The 20,379-nt window shown below is 38.5% G+C and overlaps 1 protein-coding gene across 1 annotated transcript in view; it reads left to right on the top strand.

Annotated features, from left to right (window-relative positions):
- The window catches only part of LOC133659118 (SCO-spondin-like), a 158,891-nt gene extending 149,851 nt beyond the window's left edge, over positions 1-9,040 (top strand). Inside the window, exons 59-62 of the mRNA XM_062061851.1 lie at positions 5,394-5,496; positions 5,581-5,739; positions 5,826-5,988; positions 8,938-9,040. Coding sequence (XP_061917835.1) covers positions 5,394-5,496; positions 5,581-5,739; positions 5,826-5,988; positions 8,938-9,040 — 528 coding nt within the window. The remainder of the gene's footprint in view (positions 1-5,393; positions 5,497-5,580; positions 5,740-5,825; positions 5,989-8,937) is intronic.
- The last annotated feature ends 11,339 nt before the right edge of the window (positions 9,041-20,379 follow it).

Raw genomic sequence — 20,379 nt, 5'->3', positions numbered from 1 at the left:
CAACACATGCCAATACGGCCGGGTTAGAATACTAAAGTGCAATTTTTAATTTCCCGCGAAATAGCCTGCTGAAAACGTCTCGGTATGATGACATTTGCGCGTGACGTCACGGATTGTAGCGGACATTTTGGGACAGCATTGTGGCCAGCTATTAAGTCGTCTGTTTTCATCGCAAAATTCCACAGTATTCTGGATATCTGTGTTGGTGAATCTTTTGCAATGTGTTTAATGAACAATGGAGACAGCAAAGAAGAAAGCTGTAGGTGGGAAGCGGTGTATTAGCGGCCGGCTGCAGCAACACAAACACGTAGCCGGTGTTTCATTGTTTACATTCCCAAAATATGACAGTCAAGCTTTACCATTGGCCTGTGGAGAACTGGGACAACAGAGACTCTTACCAGGAGGACTTTGAGTTGGATACGCGTTACCGTGAGTATGCAGCTGCGGCTTCCAAACATTTGATCGCTTGCCCGTACGTGCGTGCCGCTATGTGCATGTCACGTACGTAACTTTGGGGAAATATATGTGCTGTATGAACTTTGCAGAGGTGAACGGTACTTTGGGTTGTGGGATTGAGTGTGTTGAGCGGGTTTTTGATTTGTATTGGCGGGTTATATGGACGGGAGGGGGGAGGTGTTTGTTATGCGGGATTAATTTGTGGCATATTAAATATAAGCCTGGTTGTGTTGTGGCTAATAGAGTATATATATGTCTTGTGTTTATTTACTGTTTTAGTCATTCCCATCTGAATATCAGGTCCCACCCGCCTCTCACAGTATCTTCCCTATCTGAATCGCTTCCACTGCCCTCTAATCCTTCACTCTCACTTTCCTCATCCACAAATCTTTCATCCTCGCTCAAATTAATGGGGAAATTGTCGCTTTCTCGGTCCGAATCGCTCTCGCTGCTGGTGGCTATGATTGTAAACAATGTGCAGATGTGAGGAGCTCCACAACCTGTGACGTCACACGCATATCGTCTGCTACTTCCGGTACAGGCAAGGCTTTTTTATCAGCGACCAAAAGTTGTGAACTTTATCGTCCATGTTCTCTACTAAATCCTTTCAGCAAAAATATGGCAATATAGCGAAATGATCAAGTATGACACATAGAATGGAACTGCTATCCCCGTTTAAATAAGAACATCTCATTTCAGTAGGCCTTTAATGTTGTCATCATGCGGCTTGTTCCGAGGATTTAGTAGGAGATTACACAAAAAGTTAATTAACCATTACTAGCACGACACCAAAATCTGTTTATAGCACACTCCGCACCGCATGGTGCACTAAAAACACAATATTTCATTTTGCTGTCATTTTAAAGTGATTTCATTAAGGGCAAATGTTGTAGGGTCCCCTACAGATCCAGATTTAGGGCTGTCAAAATTAACGCAATTATTCGAATTGGGTGGGGAGGGTATGTCCTCTTAACCTGACTCTCGCCAGACCCTTGTAGTCCGCTGAGCTCCACACAAGGATCCGGGCTCGAAGGCAAACTCCTTCAAGATAGCAAAAAATAATGAACCAATCAGGATCGCCGGGCGGGATTTAATAGATGTGACGTAGCGCCGAAGCGACTGTTTGATTCAAACAACAATGGCGGCACGCAGCCCTTGCTGTGTGCTGACATTGATTCTGCTATTGCAACTGTTTTGTCGAATCTATCAAATATCAATTCTTTAAAAGATGAACAGAGCGGTTTTGAAGGCATTTATTTGTGGCGAGGTTGTTTTGGCTCTTCTTCCGAACGGGTTTGGATTTTGATGTGAGTAGTTGAAGTAGCACGTCATTCAAGATAACGGACAAGTGGTTTATACAATCACATACAATGATTTTTTTACAAGGCCCCGCCTTCTGAAATACATCTCCTACGGAGAACTCTCAGATCCTTGTGTGGAGCTCAGCGAACTACAAGGATCTGGCGAGAGTCCGGTTAATGTCCTCTGATCTTTTTCAGAAAGTAGGTTTTTTGCCATCCAAAAATAACGGAACGCTATTGAATGGAGACAAGTCCAACACTTCGTCCAGGCGGATAACCGCTTTTAAGACTAAAACTTGTCCATTTAGACTGCCCACAATCTCAGTGATTGGGTTATTGGCACTACTCTCAGTGCATTCAAACAACTGCAACTGGACCCTTCAGTTTGTCCCAGAAGACATTTTGCCTCTCATCCGAGCAGGCTTCATCAGTTCATGCTCGTAGATTTAGATTGGTCAGATCTAGAATTAGACTTGATCTGACCATTCTGAGTTTAGATTTGACCAATTTCAGTCTACGAGCATGAACTGATGAAGCCTGCTCAGGTGAGAATATCCAAGACAAACTGAACAGTCCAGTTTCAATCGATTGATAATACAATGACTTGGATGAATGAGAACATCCACAGACTTTGACTACTATTTTTTTGTGCTCCAGTATTTCTTACAATGAATCATATTGCATAAACTTGTATCAGTCCTTGACTTATGTGATGACTTAATGACTTTCTGTCTGACTATGTTCCTGCCAACTTTCCATGTACTCTTCTTGCTTTTTATTCCAGCTGTTGCCAACAAAATACCATATTCGAGTGCCATTTTTTTATGGGTCACAAATGATGGCGCCTTTTAGAATTTTGCCCAGCAACAGCGGCAAGACCAATGTGTAAAAAGACTAAGCAATTTTATGAATATATGCTCCTGAGAGGTAGCAAAAAATGTTTGTCGGAAAGTTCTACCGTGAATATCAAAGCTTTTTGAGGTAACTCGGCAAAAGGGACATTTTGACCACAGTAGTACCTCAAATTACGAGAATAAATTGGTTCTGTGACAAATCAACATCTCCCATTGAAATTAAATAACATTTATTTAATTCATAAATAAATTGGCCCTAGTGTGTGAACGTGAGTGTGAATGTTTGTCTATCTGTGTTGGCCCTGCGATGAGGTGGAGACTTGTCCAGGGTGTACCCCGCCTTCTGTCCAAGTGCAACGACCTAGGGACAAGCGGTAGAAAATGGATGGATGGATGCTTGCTTGTAACACAAATGTTTGCTTACAAGTTAAAGCATAACAGCTTTTATTTCAAAACAGTCTAAAGTAGGGTTAGAATAGAAAATAGAATAGAATAGAATAAACACTACCGTTCAAAAGTTTGGGGTCACATTGAAATGTCCTTATTTTTTAAGGAAAAGCACTGTACTTTTCAATGAAGATAACTTTAAACCAGTCTTAACTTTAAAGAAATACACTCTATACATTGCTAATGTGGTAAATGACTATTCTAGCTGCAAATGTCTGGTTTTTGGTGCAATATCTACATAGGTGTATAGAGGCCCATTTCCAGCAACTATCACTCCAGTGTTCTAATGGTACAATGTGTTTGCTCATTGGCTCAGAAGGCTAATTGATGATTAGAAAACCCTTGTGCAATCATGTTCACACATCTGAAAACAGTTTAGCTCGTTACAGAAGCTACAAAACGGACCTTACTTTGAGCAGATTGAGTTTCTGGAGCATCACATTTGTGGGGTCAATTAAACGCTCAAAATGGCCAGAAAAAGAGAACTTTCATTTGAAACTCGACAGTCTATTCTTGTTCTTAGAAATGAAGGCTATTCCACAAAATTGTTTGGGTGACCCCAAACTTTTGAACGGTAGTGTATATATATATATATATATATATATATATATATATATATATATATATATATATATATATATATATATATATATATATATATATATATATATGTATATATATATATATATATATATATATATATATATATATATATATATATATATATATATATATATATATATATATATATATATATATATATGTGTATATATATATATATATATATACATATATATATATATATATATATATATATAGTGTATATTTATTGTCATTGTACATTGTACAACGAAATTGTAAGCAAAAGTAATTTAGTGCAAATTCATAATAACACATGAAAACATAAGAACGTAGATAAATAGATAAAAACACATAAAATACATAAAAATACCAAGCTCACATGCACAGTCATTCTTGTCTTGTGTTCAGCGACACTATTGCTCTCGGGTTGTACGGTATATAATGGTATTAGTATAGGATCGCGATACTAATGAATCATATTCGGTAATATACCGCCTCTGAAAAGTACCGGTCCACACCCCCCAATTCCCTCGCACCCTTGTTGTCGTCATGTCGCGTCATTGCTGGTTTACGAGCAGAGGAGCATGTTCGACTGCGCACACACACGGAGTACTTACAAGCAGACACAGAGTGTAGACAGAAAAGGGAGAATGGACGCATTTTGGCTTAAAAACTAACGATAAAGGTGAAGTTATAACACTGAAACGCCCTCATAAGAGATGCTTTAAGACACGGCTAGCTAGCTAGCGGCTAAAGTCCAGCCGCTGTTGGCAGTGTTTTAGCTACTTCTAAATCACTAATCCTTGTCTCCATGGTGACAAATAAAGTATGTTTCTTACAAGTATCATCCCTGCAGGACGAGGAATAGCTAAACATGCTTCACTACACACTGTAGCTCACCGGCGTCAAAATGTAAACAAACGCCATTGGTGGATCTACATCTGACATCCACTGTAATGATACAGAGTACATGAGCGATACTACTATGATTACGTCGATATTTTTTGGCATCACAAGATCTTCATTTGTTAAAAAAAAAATTTATATTATGTTTATAAACTCAGGAATATATCCCTGGACACATGAGGGCTTTGAATATGACCAATGTATGATCCTGTAACGACTTGGTATCGGATTGATACCTACATTTGTGGTATCATCCAAAACTAATGTAAAGTATCCAAACAACAGAAGAATAAGTGATTATTACATTTTAACAGAAGTGTAGATAGAACATGTTAAAAGAGAAAGTAAGCAGATATTAACAGTAAATAAGTAGATTAATAATTCATTTTCTACCACTTGTCCTTAATTATGTTGACAAAATAATAGAATGGAAAATGACACAATATGTTACTGCATATGTCAGCAGACTAATTAGAAGCTTTTGTTTGTTTACTTACTACTAAAAGACAAGTTGTCTTGTATGTTCACTATTTTATTGAAGGTCAAACTTGCAATAACAAACATATGTTTAATGTACCCTAAGATGTTTTGTTAAAATGTGGTCCCCTTTATTTATAAAAGTACCGAAATGTATTGAAATAATTTTAGTACCGGTACCAAAATATTGGTATTAGGACAACACTAGTCTAAAGTTGAGGTGCCACTGTATTTATCATAATGTTTTATTCAAAATCATACTAATATCTATAACAGCAACAGACTCCCTCATACATGTATTACACTTTGATGCTGAATGACGCCATATAAAGCTTTGGAAAAAGCTTAATAAAATGCAACTAATTTCCAGGGCAGTGTGGAACCAACGCCTTGCCCTCCAGGCAGCTACCAGCTCAGACAGGGCCAGGGCAGCTGTGAGACTTGCCCTCCGGGCTTCTACTGTTTAAATCAAGGTGACTTGGAGAATGAAAAGACGACTACTGCATTTGAACGCTTTGCTTGGTCATTTAAAAAATGCATTTTTAAAAAAAAATAAGGAACATCTTCCCCACGTCTTTGCGAGAGAGGATTTTTCTGTCAGAGTGCATCATCTCATCAACGCCCGTGCCCGGCGGGCACCTACGGGAACCTGACAGGCTTGGTTGAAGAGCACCAGTGCTCACCGTGTGATCCAGGGATGTTCTGCAGAGGAGCAGGTACAATGCGTGCCCGGCTGTAACCCTTGTAGCCATCTTCCATTGGGTAGGAATCATGTAAGCAATGCTTTATTTTTATGATGAAGGGAGGACTTTTCCCAGCGGTCCGTGTGCTGCAGGGTTTGTTTGTGTTGGGGGAGCTTCTGAACCATCCCCCACGGACAACCGAACAGGCTTTTTGTGCCCTGCTGGGTTCTTCTGCTCTTTGGGGACTTTTGTACCTCAACCATGCCTCAAAGGAACATTCAGGTGCATAACTTGTCATATATGCATTGTTACTAAGACTGTCTTCATAGGCAAATCTGATTTGTTGGATTTTGCCCATCATCGACAATCAGTTGAAAATATGGCATATTTTCAAGAGAAATAAACAGATGGTGATTATACCTAGCAGTGTATACCGACGGGTCACTAAGTGTAAGTAAAGTCACATGGATGTGCTCTAGCATGTATATGAGTATATTCCAAGTTATTAAAATATATTTAGAAAAATAATATAATCTCATAGAACATAGTCTGAACTATGGTTGTACAGTATACCGGTAGTGGTATAGTACCGCAATACTAATGAATCATATTCGGTACTATACCGCCTCTAAAAAGTACCTGTTTTAGCTATTTCTTTTTTTAAATTTTTTTTAATTTTATTTTATTATTATTATTATTTTTTTTAATTTTTTTTTATTATTTTTTTTTAAATTTATTTATTTATTTTTTTTATTTTATTTTTTTTTATTTTTTTTTAATTTTTTTATTTTATTTTATTATTATTTTTTTATTATTATTATTATTTTTTTTTTAATTTGTTTTATTTTTTTTTATTTTTTTTTATTTTTTTATTTATTTTTATTTATTTATTTTTTTTTATTTATTTATTTTTTTATTTATTTATTTATTTATTTTTTTTAGCTATTTCTAAATGACTAATCCTCGCCTCCATGGGGAGAAATAAAGTATGTTTCTTACAAGTAGGACGAGGAATAGCTAAACAAGCTCACCGGCGTCACTGCTAATGACGCCGTTCCTGAATGTAAACAAATGCCATTGGTGGATCTACACCTAACATCCACTGTAATGATACCAAGTACAGGGTCGTATATAGTCGATACTACTATGATTACATAAATATTTTTTAGCATCGCAAAATCTTTTTTCGTTTAAAAAAAATGTATATTATGTTTATAAACTCAGGAAATATGTTCCTGCACACATGAGGACTTTGAATATGTAACGCAGGGGTGTCAAAGTCAAATGGACGGAGGGCCAAATAAAAAATTTAGCTACAAGCCGAGGGCCGGACTGTTCGAATGTTCATTGAAAAATTTTTAAATGACGCATATAGTCTAGTGAACCTAATTGAACCTACTGAAAACCTAACAAATATATTCCAATATGATCAGATAAATAAAGCAATATTTTCTTATGGCTCTGTCAGTAATCTTTAATTTTCAACAGACACAAAAGACAAATTTCCTTTATATAAAAATCCCCATAACATGAACATTAAATGAAAGAAACCGGTATTCAAGGCACCATCAGTAGCCTATATTTTCTATTTTAGCAAAAGTGGGCTAAATTTACTTCAAAGAAAAAAACAATAATAGCAATTTTCTATCATCCACTCAACTGAAATATTTTTAAAATATAATTAAATTGAAATACAATAAAATAAAGTGCAAAAATCTATAAATCAAAAACAACACTTTGTTTAAGGAGAAGTAACATGCAGTGAAAACAAATATTAAACTTTAACTTTTAAACTTGAATTGAGTAAAAACTGTAAATATGTGATTGCACAGTAATGTTCACATTAAACCCCCCTCCTCCCTCCGTGGGAGGGAGGCGAGTTGGGTGCCCGAAACCCCCCGCTGGTTTCGGCCCGCCCCTTGGCGCGCGTGGCACGGCGGGCTCCGCGACCCGACGGCTGGCCCTCGTGGCTTGACGGCGGGCGCGTCCCGACGGGCCGCGCGTAGGGGTCAAACGCAGAAGTCTCAGGGCCTCGTGGTGAGGGGGTGGCCTGCGGGTTTCGGCCCGCTTGACCCCCCCGCTCCGCTTGGCGCGCGCGGCACATGACGGGTTCCGCCACCGACGCTCGGGCTGCAGCCCGACGGTGGTGCGGGCCCGGCGGTGACGCGCGGTTTGGGGAAACAAAGCAGAAGTCTCAGGGCCTCGGGGCCGGGTTTCGGCCCGCCCCCTTGGCGCGCGTGGCACGGCGGGCTCCGCGACTGACGGCCGGGCTGCAGCCCTTCGGCCGGCAGGCGCGTCCCGGCGGGCCGCTCGCCCCCTTTCGGAACCTTGGACCGGCATCCGCTTGGTGCGTGTAAAAGATCTGCGGTCTCCGGGCCGGTTCTAATAATAAATCAAGATCATCCCAAGGGCCGTAAAAAACCTTCTCGCGGGCCGGATATGGCCCGCGGGCCTTGACTCTGACATATGTGATGTAACGACTTGGTATTGGATTGATACCTACATTTGTGGTATCATCCAAAACTAATGTAAAGTATCCAAACAGAAGAATGAGTGATTATTACATTTTAACAGAAGTGTAGATAGAACACGTTAAAAGAGAAAGTAGGCAGATATTAACAGTACATGAACAAGTAGATTAATAATTCATTTTCTACCACTTGTCCTTAATAATGTTGACAAAATAATAGAATGACAAATGACAATATGTTACTGCATATGTCAGCAGACTAATAAAGAGCCTTTGTTTGTTTACTTACTACTAAAAGACAAGTTGTCTAGTATGTTCACTATTTTATTTAAGAACAAACTTGCAATAAGAAACATATGTTTAATGTACCCTAAGATTTTTTGTTAAAATAAAGCCAATAATGCAATTTTTTGTGGTCCCCTTTATTTATAAAAGTATCGAAAAGTATTGAAATACATTTTGATACCGGTACCAAAATATTGGTATCGGTACCGAAAATTATTGAAATACATTTTGGTACCGGTACCAACATATTGGTTTCAGGATAACACTAGTTTGAACAAAACAAATATATTTTTTGCGATGTTATCCACCAAAACGAAAGTTAAAACGACAGTTTGTTGTGAGGTTCTTGACTGGCACAGCACCAAGAGGACATCAAGCTTGACTGATTAGATATAGTAAAAGTCGTTAGAAAGATTTCGGATGTAAAGAAGCAGAATGGTTATTACCTTTTGGAAAAGGAGCGATATACCTTTCAGGTCCAGTTTCCAGCCAGCCGAAGAGGCACTCGACATCACGACGAGCCTCGATCACATCCGCCATATAGAAACATCCTTTCCACCACTTTTAGCAGACAAATAGATTTTATATAATAGGAAATGTGGAAGACCAAAAACACTGCCAGCTGATTTTGTGAGGTCACAACAAGACAGCCGAAATTGAAAGTAGACAAACATGCAAAATGGCTAATGCCTGAAATAATGTATCTTTGTGAGTTTTACTAGAACATATACTTTTGTAAGGTTTGCAAAGACAAAAATTAGTTTTTTGCTCAGTATGAACTATCTTTTACTAGTCTTTTACTAATATATAAAGAAAAAAAGGTGAACGCAATCAATCTACCCTCCCAACACAGCTGCTGTATGCAAGGGCCCTCAGCAGGTAGTCAACTCGCTGCCCTCCCATTTAAGGGGTAAAGGTGGATTTAATATCATACAATTTGACTGTGAGGTTATTAAAATTAGACTCCTCCAAATCAGATGTTAAATTATTTAAAGCAGAGGTGTCAAAGTAATTTTAGATCGGGGGCCACATGGAGAAAAATCTACTCCTAAGTGGGCCGTACTGGTAAAATCACGGCACAATTACTTAAAAATAAAGACAACTTCAGTTTGTTTTCTTTGTTTAAAAATAGAACAAGCACATTCTGAAACTGTACAAATCATTTTTTTTTTAATTTTGTTTTTTTACACTCACCGTATTTTTCGGAGTATAAGTCGCTCCGGAGTATAAGTCGCACTGGCCGAAAATGCATAATAAAGAAGGAAAAAAACATATAAGTCGCACTGGAGTATAAGTCGCATTTTTTAAGGAAATGTATTTGATAAAACCCAACACCAAGAACAGACATTTGAAAGGCAATTAAAAATAAATAAAGAATAGTGAACAACAGGTTGAATAAGTGTACGTTATATGACGCATAAATAACCAACTGAGAAAGTGCCTGGTATGTTAACGCAACACATCATGGCAAGAGTCATTCAAATAACTATAACATATAGAACATGCTATACGTTTACCACACAATCTGTCACTCCTAATCGCTAAATCCGATGAAATCTTATACGTCTAGTCTCTTACGTGAATGAGCTAAATAATATTATTTGATATTTTGCGGTAATGTGTTAATAATTTCACACATAAGTCGTTCCTGAGTATAAGTCGCATTATGAAAAAAACTGCGACTTATAGTCCGAAAAATACGGTACATGTTGCAGTTAATAGTATTCTATCTTTATTTGTCGTTATTTAAACTTTCAGAATAATGTGATAATGTTCATCAGTCAACTCAATGGTGTTAATTTTCATTCTATCAAGATAAAAAAATATCAAAATAAATTTACATTATGTTATTTATGTAGTTTGATTATTTTCCTCGACTGGTGCACTAACGTGTTTTTTTTTTTACACATGTAGCATAATCTACAAATATACAAATAATTGCTATTGTGACATCTAGTGGACACATTTAGAACAGCAGTTTCTTTCATTCAAAAATGTTGGCTCATTTTTATACTTGGCAAACTCATCCCGCGGGCCGGATAAAGCCTGTTCGTGGGCCTGATCCGGCCCTCGGCCCTTATGTTTGACGCAGTTGATTTATTTATTTATTTTTATTTTTATTTTTATTTTTAACTTTTTGTCCTGTCCAGCTTCTCAGGCAAATCATATAGTAGATGTAGATGCCCATATCGGCTGTACAAATTTACTTTACAAAAGAGAAATGTGGGACACTTCTCTAGTTGCCTTATTTGTATTTGACTTTATTAAATACATTTATATTATCTTTTGGTGCAGCAGGGCCTGAGCAGGAGGGGATAGAAAGAGGAAAAAAAGGAAGACAGAGGAGGAAATTGTGGGAACAAGAGGGGGATAAGACAGAGAGACAACAATAACAGAAAACACAACAATAATAACAACAACAACAACAATAGAACAACATCAGCAAATATATGTACAAATATGATGGTAAAAGTGATAGCAAAGAAGCAAATAAATAATAATAATACAGAAATGACAATGAACATTATTACACTACAAATGGAGCAATACAAATACCAATAGAAATAGCACTATTGATAATGAATGATAACAATAATTTACCTCTATTATCAACAATACAATTGTTCAAATGCAACAATCCATATATATAATGATAACTTGAAATACAAAAGAAAGCAGATACATGGAGGGGAAGAAAGAGAAGCCAGCTATATTAACCTTGTAGATTGTTATATTAACAATAGGTTAAGCTTTGTCAGTGTGCCATGTGTTATACCCAGTTTACACTAGGGTAACAACGTTAATATATGTTTGATGAAACATGATTATATGCATGAGTGTATGTATGTACAGTATATATTTAAAGACAGCCCTAGTTATTACTATTTTAATTTTAAATTCTTCATTTTCAGTCAAAACTAAGTATCATCTTTGTCGGGCTCATTGGACTGGGAAACAGTGCCTAATATTGTGGCTACTGAATGTAAATAGCTACAGTCTATCTCTATATATTTGTTTTTGTAAACTTCTACAGTACTTTTGAACTGCTGCGCACAAAAGGGTGAACATTTTGGCTACAACCCATGAGAGGGGCCACGAATATTGGTACACATTTTGTGTAATTCAACCTCTTTTGACAGTGAGCGAACTGGACTGGTGGATGAATCTCAGTGTCGTAGTTGCAGCCCAGGCTTCTACTGCTCAGAGACAGGCCTGTCAGCAGTCTCAGGGCCATGCCTTGCAGGTAAAATGTTAATTAGTAGCACTCGTGACAGGAAATGTCACATGTACTTTAAAAGCACAAACTGTTGGATAAACACTTTTTTGCCCCAGGCTTCTACTGTCTGGAAGGATCTCAAAGAGCTGCTCCAATATCAAGTTTAGCTGGAGGTGTATGTCCAGCCGGGCATTACTGTGTGCAGGGCAGCAGTGTTCCCATACCCTGCCCAGCTGGCTCCTTCCGGAACGATACGGGAGGAAAGGGCAAAGATGACTGCAAGCCTTGCCTTCCTGGTAAACGCATCAGTTTTCCCAGTACTGCAAATTTCACTCTTTCTGAAGTTCGTTTTCTTCAGGCTTCTACCAGGATATATCCGGTCAGACGGAGTGTATTCGATGCCCTGCTGGCTTTTACTGCGAGACCCACAGATGGAGCTCCACCAGGGGGAGCTTTTCAGGGCTCTCCAGCCCGCTGCCCTGCCCGGCTGGCTTCTTCTGTCCCAGGGAGAGTCCAGCAGACGGTCGTCCGGTTCCTTGCCCCAAAGGCACATATGGCCCCGGTCAGGGTCTTACCTCCGAAGGTCAGATTTGACTTTACCCGACTATTACCGTATTTTTCGGACAATAAGTCGCTCCGGAGTATTAGTCGCACCGGCCGAAAATGCATAATAAAGAAGGAAAAAAACATATGTAAGTCGCACTGGAGTATAAGTCGCATTTTTTGGGGAAATGTGTTTGATAAAACCCAACACCAAGAATAGACATTTGAAAGGCAATTTAAAATAAATAAAGAATAGTGAACAACAGGCTGAATAAGTGTACGTTATATGAGGCATAAATAACCAACTGAGAACGTGCCTGGTATGTTAACGTAACATATTATGGTAAGAGTCATTCAAATAACTATAACATACAGAACATGCTATACGTTTACCAAACAATCTGTCACGCCTAATCGCTAAATCCCATGAAATCTTATACGTCTAGTCTCGTACGTGAATGAGCTAAATAATATTATTTGATATTTTACGGTAATGTGTTAATAATTTCACACAAGTCGCTCCTGAGTATAAGTCGCACCCTATGAAAAAAACTGCGAGTCATAGTCCGAAAAATACGGAAGATATTTTTTAACTTAGAAAAAATCTGAAAAGTACGATTCCAGAGATTTATACATGCAGGTCGTGCTAAATGTTTCAAAGCTTTTCTACCTGTCACTCACATATACAATCACGATCAAAAGTTTACATACACTCGTGAAGGACATAATGTCATGGCTGTATTGAATTTCCAATATTTTCTACAACTCTTATTTTTTTGTGATAGAGTGATTGGAGCACATACTTGTTTTTTTACAAAAAACATTCATGAAGTTTGGTTCTTTTATGAATTTATTATGGGTCTACTGAAAATGTGACCAAATCTGCTGGGTCAAAAGTGAACATGCAGCAATATTAATATTTGGTTACATGTCCCTTGGCAAGTTTCACTGCAATAAGGCGCTTTTGGTAGCCATCCACAAGCTTCTGGTTGAATTTTTGACCACTCTTCTTGACAAAATTGGTGCAGTTCAGCTAAATGTGTTGGTTTTCTGACATGAACTTGTTTCTTCAGCATTGTCCACACATTTTTTAAGTCAGGACTTTGGGAAGGCCATTCTAAAACCTTAATTCTAGCCTGATTTAGCCATACCTTTACCACTTTTGACGTGTGTTTGGGGTCATTGTCCTGTTGGAACACCCAACTGCGCCCAAGACCCAACCTCCGGGCTGATGATTTTAGGTTGTGCTGAAGAATTTGGAGGTAGTCCTTCTTTTTCATTATGTTCTTTACAAGTGTATCTTTTGATCGCGACTGTACACTCACATGTGAGTGTCTCAAAGGTTGTTAGCAAGTAAGCAAACAGTAGAGGAGTTACGATGATAATTTGTGAGGGATGAAAATATATACAGTATTTTTTCAAGCTGATACTGATACATGCTTCTGAAGACTGATACCAATAACCGATAATGTACATTATTTGTATTGACCATTATAAGTATTCTAATTACGTCTAATTGTTAGTGTAGTTTGTGCACATTTATTTGCGGCTGGTTTTGGGTAAACTTCTTAAGCACCACAGGCTTAAAAAAAAAGGCTTTCAAAATACTCTTGTAACAATGCTGCAGTTTCAGGCAGCTGATAAGGTTTGATGTGTTGAAGCTCAATGTTTTTTTTTTGTTTGCAGAATATTTCAATCAACCAAATAAACTTTATTTTTAGAACACTTGTCATGCACAGGCAAGTTGTAACACAAAGTGCTTTACACCAGTGAAAAAAATTAAAATAAGCTAAAAACCAACATACGCACGCACACGCACACACTTATCTTGTATTTGTTACCTTATTGAGACCTTGTTGTGAAAAATTAGTTGGAATTTCACAAGAAAATAGGTCACCATTTCACAAGAAAAACTTATAATAAACTTATAATAAAAGTCGTAATTTCACTCAACGCAAAAAAAAACAATTGTATGATAGAAGTTGGAATTTTACTCGACAACAGTCGCAATTATACAAGAAAAAGCTTAACGTTTTGGCAATTTTATGAAAAGAGTCGTCATTTTACTCGACAAAAGTCACAATTTCAAAAGAAAACTGTAAAATGTTGGCAATATTATAATAATAATCAGAATTTCACTTGGCAAAATTATGACAAGTCATAATTTTACTCAAAAAATTGCACTATTTTACAAGAACAAAAAAATTGGCAATATTGTGATAAAAGTCCAAATTTTATATGACAAATGCCGCCATTTTGCATTAAAAAGTTATAATTTTACATAAAAAAGTAATAATTTTACGAGAAAATATTGCAATATTACAGAAGCAGAAAGAATATGAGAAATTGTTCCCAATTGTATAAGAAAAAAGTCGACACATTGTGAGAAAAAGACTGCTTTTAGTTAATTGTTTTATTTTATTTTTGTAGTTTTTTTTATTTACTTCAAGTTATTACAGTATGTCTCTTTATACTTATTTATTTTTATTTTTTTTAATCAATTTTGGCCAAAGGGGGCGCATTTCAATTTCTTACACACACTTGTTATTACATATGTTAGCCAGAGGGGGAGCACTTTTAAAACCGACACATAGTCAATTTGAACAATCCCTCCTTTTTGAGAAAACCCTAACTTTGATAGATTTCACCATTCACCATTCATAAACATTCTCTATCAGATGCAATGGTTTTCTGTATTGGGACCATGATATCGGTCCTCACTTGTTCACACCTCCTCATACGGAAGGTACTTTTCCTTGTTGATGTCTCAAGAAGGGTAGAAATACAAGAACACACACACACACAAACAAACAAACACACACACACACACACACACACACACACACACACACACAAACACACACTCACACACATACACACCATCTCTGAGGGGTCCACACTGGAGAATAACTAAAGAGTAATCTTAATGTAAAACTTTTTTCATGTACAATATAAATGTAAAATATCAATGATAAATTGATAAAAACATACAATAGTGACAATAATAGTCATAATAAAAAATAAACAAAAATAAAAAATTAAGAACCTAAAACAAACTTAAATTGATCAACAAAAAGCATGATTAAGACTGTACCTTATAAATTTTAAAAATAAATAAATATATATATATATATATATATGTTTGGTGCAAATAGCACGCAAAAGTACCACACGGTTGACGCCATGTTTGTTTACAATAAGTACGTATAAAAGGAGCTGTTGATTTGCTCCCCCACACCCACCTACAACACAGTACGGGTAACCTCGCCCCTTTGGAGCCTTTTTATTTTTATTGAAGCTATTTCAGACTTACCGGTATGGTGTCAAATTCCCAAATTCCTCAAACAATAGTAATACTTATTGTACACCCCTAGTCATTTTAAGTTAGGGTGAGTAGTTAAATGCCTACTGAAACCCACTACTACCGACCCAGCAGTCTGATAGTTTATATATCAATGATGAAATCTTAACATTGCAACACATGCCAATACGGCCGGGTTAACTTATAAAGTGCAATTTTAAATTTCCCGCTAAACTTCCGGTTGAAAACGTCTATGTATGATGACGTATGCGCGTGACGTCAATCGTTGAAACGGAAGTATTCGGACGCCATTGAATCCAATACAAAAACTCTGTTTTCATCTCAAAATTCCACAGTATTCTGGACATCTGTGTTGGTGAATCTTTTGCAATTTGTTAAATGAACAATGAAGACTGCAAAGAAGAAAGTTGTAGGTGGGATCGGTGTATTAGCGGCTGGCTGCAGCAACACAAACAGGAGGACTTTGAGGTGGATAGCAGACGTGCTATCCGACGCTAGCCGCCGACCGCATCGGTGATCGGGTGAAGTCCTTCGTCGCACCGTCGATCGCTGGAACGCAGGTGAGCACGGGTGTTGATGAGCAGATAAGGGCTGGCTGGCGTAGGTGGATAGCTAATGTTTTTAGCATAGCTCTGTGAGGTCCCGTTGCTAAGTTAGCTTCAATGGCGTCGTTAGCAACAGCATTGTTAACCTTCGCCAGGCTGGAAAGCATTAACCGTGTATTTACAGGTCCATGGTTTAATAGTATTGTTGATTTTCTGTCTATCCTTCCAGTCAGGGGTTTATTTCTTTTGTTTCTATATGCAGTTAAGCCCGATGCTATCACGTTAGCTCCGTAGCTAAAGTGTTTCGCCGATGTATTGTCGTGGAGATAAAAGTCACTGTGAATGTCCATTTCGCGTTCTCGACTCTCATTTTCAAGAGGATATAGTATCCGAGGTGGTTTAAAATACAAATCCGTGATCCACAATAGAAAAAGGAGAGAGTGTGGAATCCAATGAGCCAGCTTGTACCCAAGTTACGGTCAGAGCGAAAAAAGATGTGTCCTGCACTGCACTCTAGTCCTTCACTCTCATGTTCCTCATCCACGAATCTTTCATCCTCGCTCAAATTAATGGGGTAATCGTCGCTTTCTCGGTCCGAATCGCTCTCGCTGTATTGAAAACAATGGGGAAATGTGAGGAGCCTTTCAACCTTTGACGTCACGCTACTTCCGGTACAGGCAAGGCTTTTTTTAACAGCGACCAAAAGTTGCGAACTTTATTGTCGATGTTCTCTACTAAATCCTTTCAGCAAAAATATGGCACTATCGCAAAATGATCAAGTATGACACATAGAATGGATCTGCTATCCCCGTTTAAATAAAAAAAAAATCATTTCAGTAGGCCTTTAAACAACAAATATGATTTAATATGAACTGACATACAGTGGTTTTTATTTATTTCACTGAACACTGTTAAAAAACATTTTATTTTTAATTCATAGGTTGGTAATCCATTATAGACCCTTAATATTTATTTTCCTCATCCGGAAATTTCTGTCATTTGTCTATAGGATACTAGTAGTCATTGGTATTTGTGCTTGTGAGTTAAAGGGTCAGTGTTGACGGATGTGACCTGGCAGGTAGCGTGTTTACTCTTAGGACTGTCATTAAAGCTGCCAGTCTCTTTGTGTTTACAGGTGAGTGCTCAGTGTGCCCCGCAGGTCACTTCTGTGGCTCTGAAGGTTTAGTTGAGCCCTCCGGATGGTGCACTGCTGGATATCTTTGCCTGGCGGCGGCCTCGGTTCCCAACCCCACTGACGAGAGCAGCGGGTCTCTCTGCCCTCCGGGGATATTCTGCCAACAGGGGCTTAAAACCGGTGCATAAGTTGTTTTTTTTTTAGCATCAGTTGTTTAAATGACAACCATCAAACGTCTCAATCGTTGTCCAGGTGACTGTCGGGCAGGGTTTTATTGTGGCTGGGGTTCGAGCAGAGTAGATCAGACCATGTGTCCAGCTGGTTTCTTCTGCCTTGATGGAACACCGACACCCATTCCCTGTCCTGCTGGAACATTCAGCTCCAGTGCAGGGAGCTCTCACCTGAGCAACTGCACAGAGTGTACGGCGGGATACTTCTGTCCAGGTGGGGACGTATAACACATCTTATGGGAAAAACTCATGATCCAATTATTGCCTCTAGTCAATAATTGGACCAAATGCCAAGTCACGCGATTATTGGTTCCATAGTTGTAGTGTTGGGCAATACATGGTATAAAGCAGGGGTCGGCAACCCGCGGCTCTAGAGCCGCATGCGGCTCTTTAGCGCCGCCCTAGTGGCTCTCTGGAGCTTTTTCAAAAATGTATGAAAAATGGAAAAAGATGACCGGAAAAAAATAAATGTTTTGTGCTATTATGGTTTCTGTAGGAGGACAAACATGACACTAATTGTTATAAATCACACTGTTTATATTAAACATGCGTCACTGATTCGAGTATTTGGCGAGCGCCGTTTTGTCCTACTAATTTTGGCGGTCCTTGAACTCACCTTAGCTTGTTTACATGTATAACTTTCTCCGACTTTCTAGGACGTGTTTTATGCCACTTCTTTTTCAGTCTCATTTTGTCCACCACACTTTTAACATTGTGCATTAACGCACAAAGGTGAGTTTTGTTGATGTTATTGACTTGTGTGGAGTGCTAATCAGACATATTTGGTCACTGAATGACTGCAAGCTAATCGATGCTAACATGCTATTTAGGCTAGCTATATGTACATATTGCATCATCATGCCTCATTTGTAGCTATATTTGAGCTCATTTAGTTTCCTTTAAGTCCTCTTAATTACATCTATATCTCATGATACACTATCTGTATGTAATATGGCTTTTAATTTTTTGCGGCTCCAGACAGATTTGTTTTTGTATTTTTGGTCCCAATATGGCTCTTTCAACATTTTGGGTTGCCGACCCCTGGTATAAAGACAGCTATGCATGGTTTTAGTTTCCACTTGTTCATGCATTACACAAAATCATTATTAAAGAACCCATAGCGTCCAGATATCTGAAATTTCACTAACAAGTTCTCTTAATGTATTTTTGCTGCTAAAAATGAACCTGGCTGTCATTTCCCATACTATCAATGTCGTGTCAGGTCTGAAATGTTCTTTTGTTTCCTTATTTTCTGTATTCGTTTCCTGTCAAATGCTCTTATTTCTGTTAACTTCCTGCCTGCCTACGCCACTTGCTTGGCAACCTGAGCACATTTATTAGTGGTTGCCAATCAGGCTTTATTATAAGCCAGCCTGCCCACTTCTTTTTCTTCTTCTTCTTCTTCTTCAGTTGGTATCCAGCTTAATGGTGCATTACCGCCACCTTCTGCTTCTTCTTCTGTTGGCATCCATCTTAATGGTGCATTACCGCCACCTTCTGCTTCTTCTGTTGGCATCCATCTTAATGGTGCATTACCGCCACCTTCTGCTCTGGAGTCTGGATTAGACATCCATCCATCCATCCATTTTCTACCGCTTATTCCCTTCGGGGTCGCGGTAGTTCACAATCTAAATCCCCATTTTACAAAAACTTGAAACAAACAAAACATTAATTAGAATACCTACCCAGCCCTTTACCCACACTCACCTGCTCTGTTTTAACCCATCTCTTCCTAACCCCCAGTATCCCTTAAATCCTAAAATATAACCCTATTCTCTTCAAAAACTACAATATTGTCCTTACCTGTTTCCTATCCCTCATGTTTAACACTCCAGCCATTGTTAATTCATGTATACCTATATATGTTAGTTTGCTCTTGAACACCCCTCTCTGTCTCTCATACTTACTACAACTAATTAGCACATGTTCTACAGACTCCGTTATTACAGACTCAGTTATTCACACATTTTGTGGTGAATGACAAGTTGTTTCTTCAAGCAAGATGACATTTGATTTTTAAATTCAATTAAGCTGCTTATATTAGGGGTTTAGTGAAGACGGGTCATTTTGACCCGGAGGACACGGGGTGTATACAGGAAATGAGGACAACACAAGGGTTAAGTGAATGGCAACGTGTTGTCTTCGTGACATCAGTGAGTGAGTGGACGAGCAAAGCGAGAGAGTGGTAGCGCTGCACTGTGCAGTCGAGTGATGAACAGGTCTGGTTGTGTCCTGCAAAACTAACAAAGCAACCAGATTGTCACAAATCGGCGGCCTCGTCAATCTGACCTGAAAGCGGAGTTTAGCAGACCCATTGGCGGGTAAAGTGTTTTAACCCGATGAAAACATAGACCCTGAAGGGAACGCCCCCCCCCCCCCCCCCCCTTGCGCTCCGCTAACACGGTCTGCACCGGAGCCGTACAGCAGGACAGATGTAACAACCACATCATTACCTGTCACTCTTTCAACTCCTTGTGCAGATCTGAATGCTTATTATTTCAATGTTTACCTAAGTTTGAAGCAAAGGTGGTAATACAAATCGCCACACTTGGCGAGGCGTGTTTTAAAGCAACACTTGAAGCGCGTGCTTCCTTGTTTAAAGCGTCACTTTTACCGTTAGTTTTGAAGCCCAAATACCTCCATATTGCGCTTCATGCACACTCTTTATTAACCAGTAGAATTGACATTTTTTGACATTCCTCCTATCCACAATGTTATTGCTTGTATGCAGTGTCTTAACTCTGTAGTCACCGCCTACTACACAATATTAAATTGCCTCCAATCTTCTGTAGGTGACTTCAGCACGCTAAATGTTGGGGCTAAAAGTGAGTGTTCTAAAATGTGCTTGAACTCCTTAGAAAACAAGCCTAAAATCAGTACTGTCTATTTTGGTGGGGACTTAATCGGTAAACATCGTTTTAGGCCA

This window comes from Entelurus aequoreus, linkage group LG10 (assembly GCF_033978785.1).
Source record: "Entelurus aequoreus isolate RoL-2023_Sb linkage group LG10, RoL_Eaeq_v1.1, whole genome shotgun sequence".
NCBI lineage: Eukaryota > Metazoa > Chordata > Actinopteri > Syngnathiformes > Syngnathidae > Entelurus > Entelurus aequoreus.
Note: the sequence above shows the minus strand (reverse complement) of the source record. Positions and strands in the feature narration are given on the sequence as shown.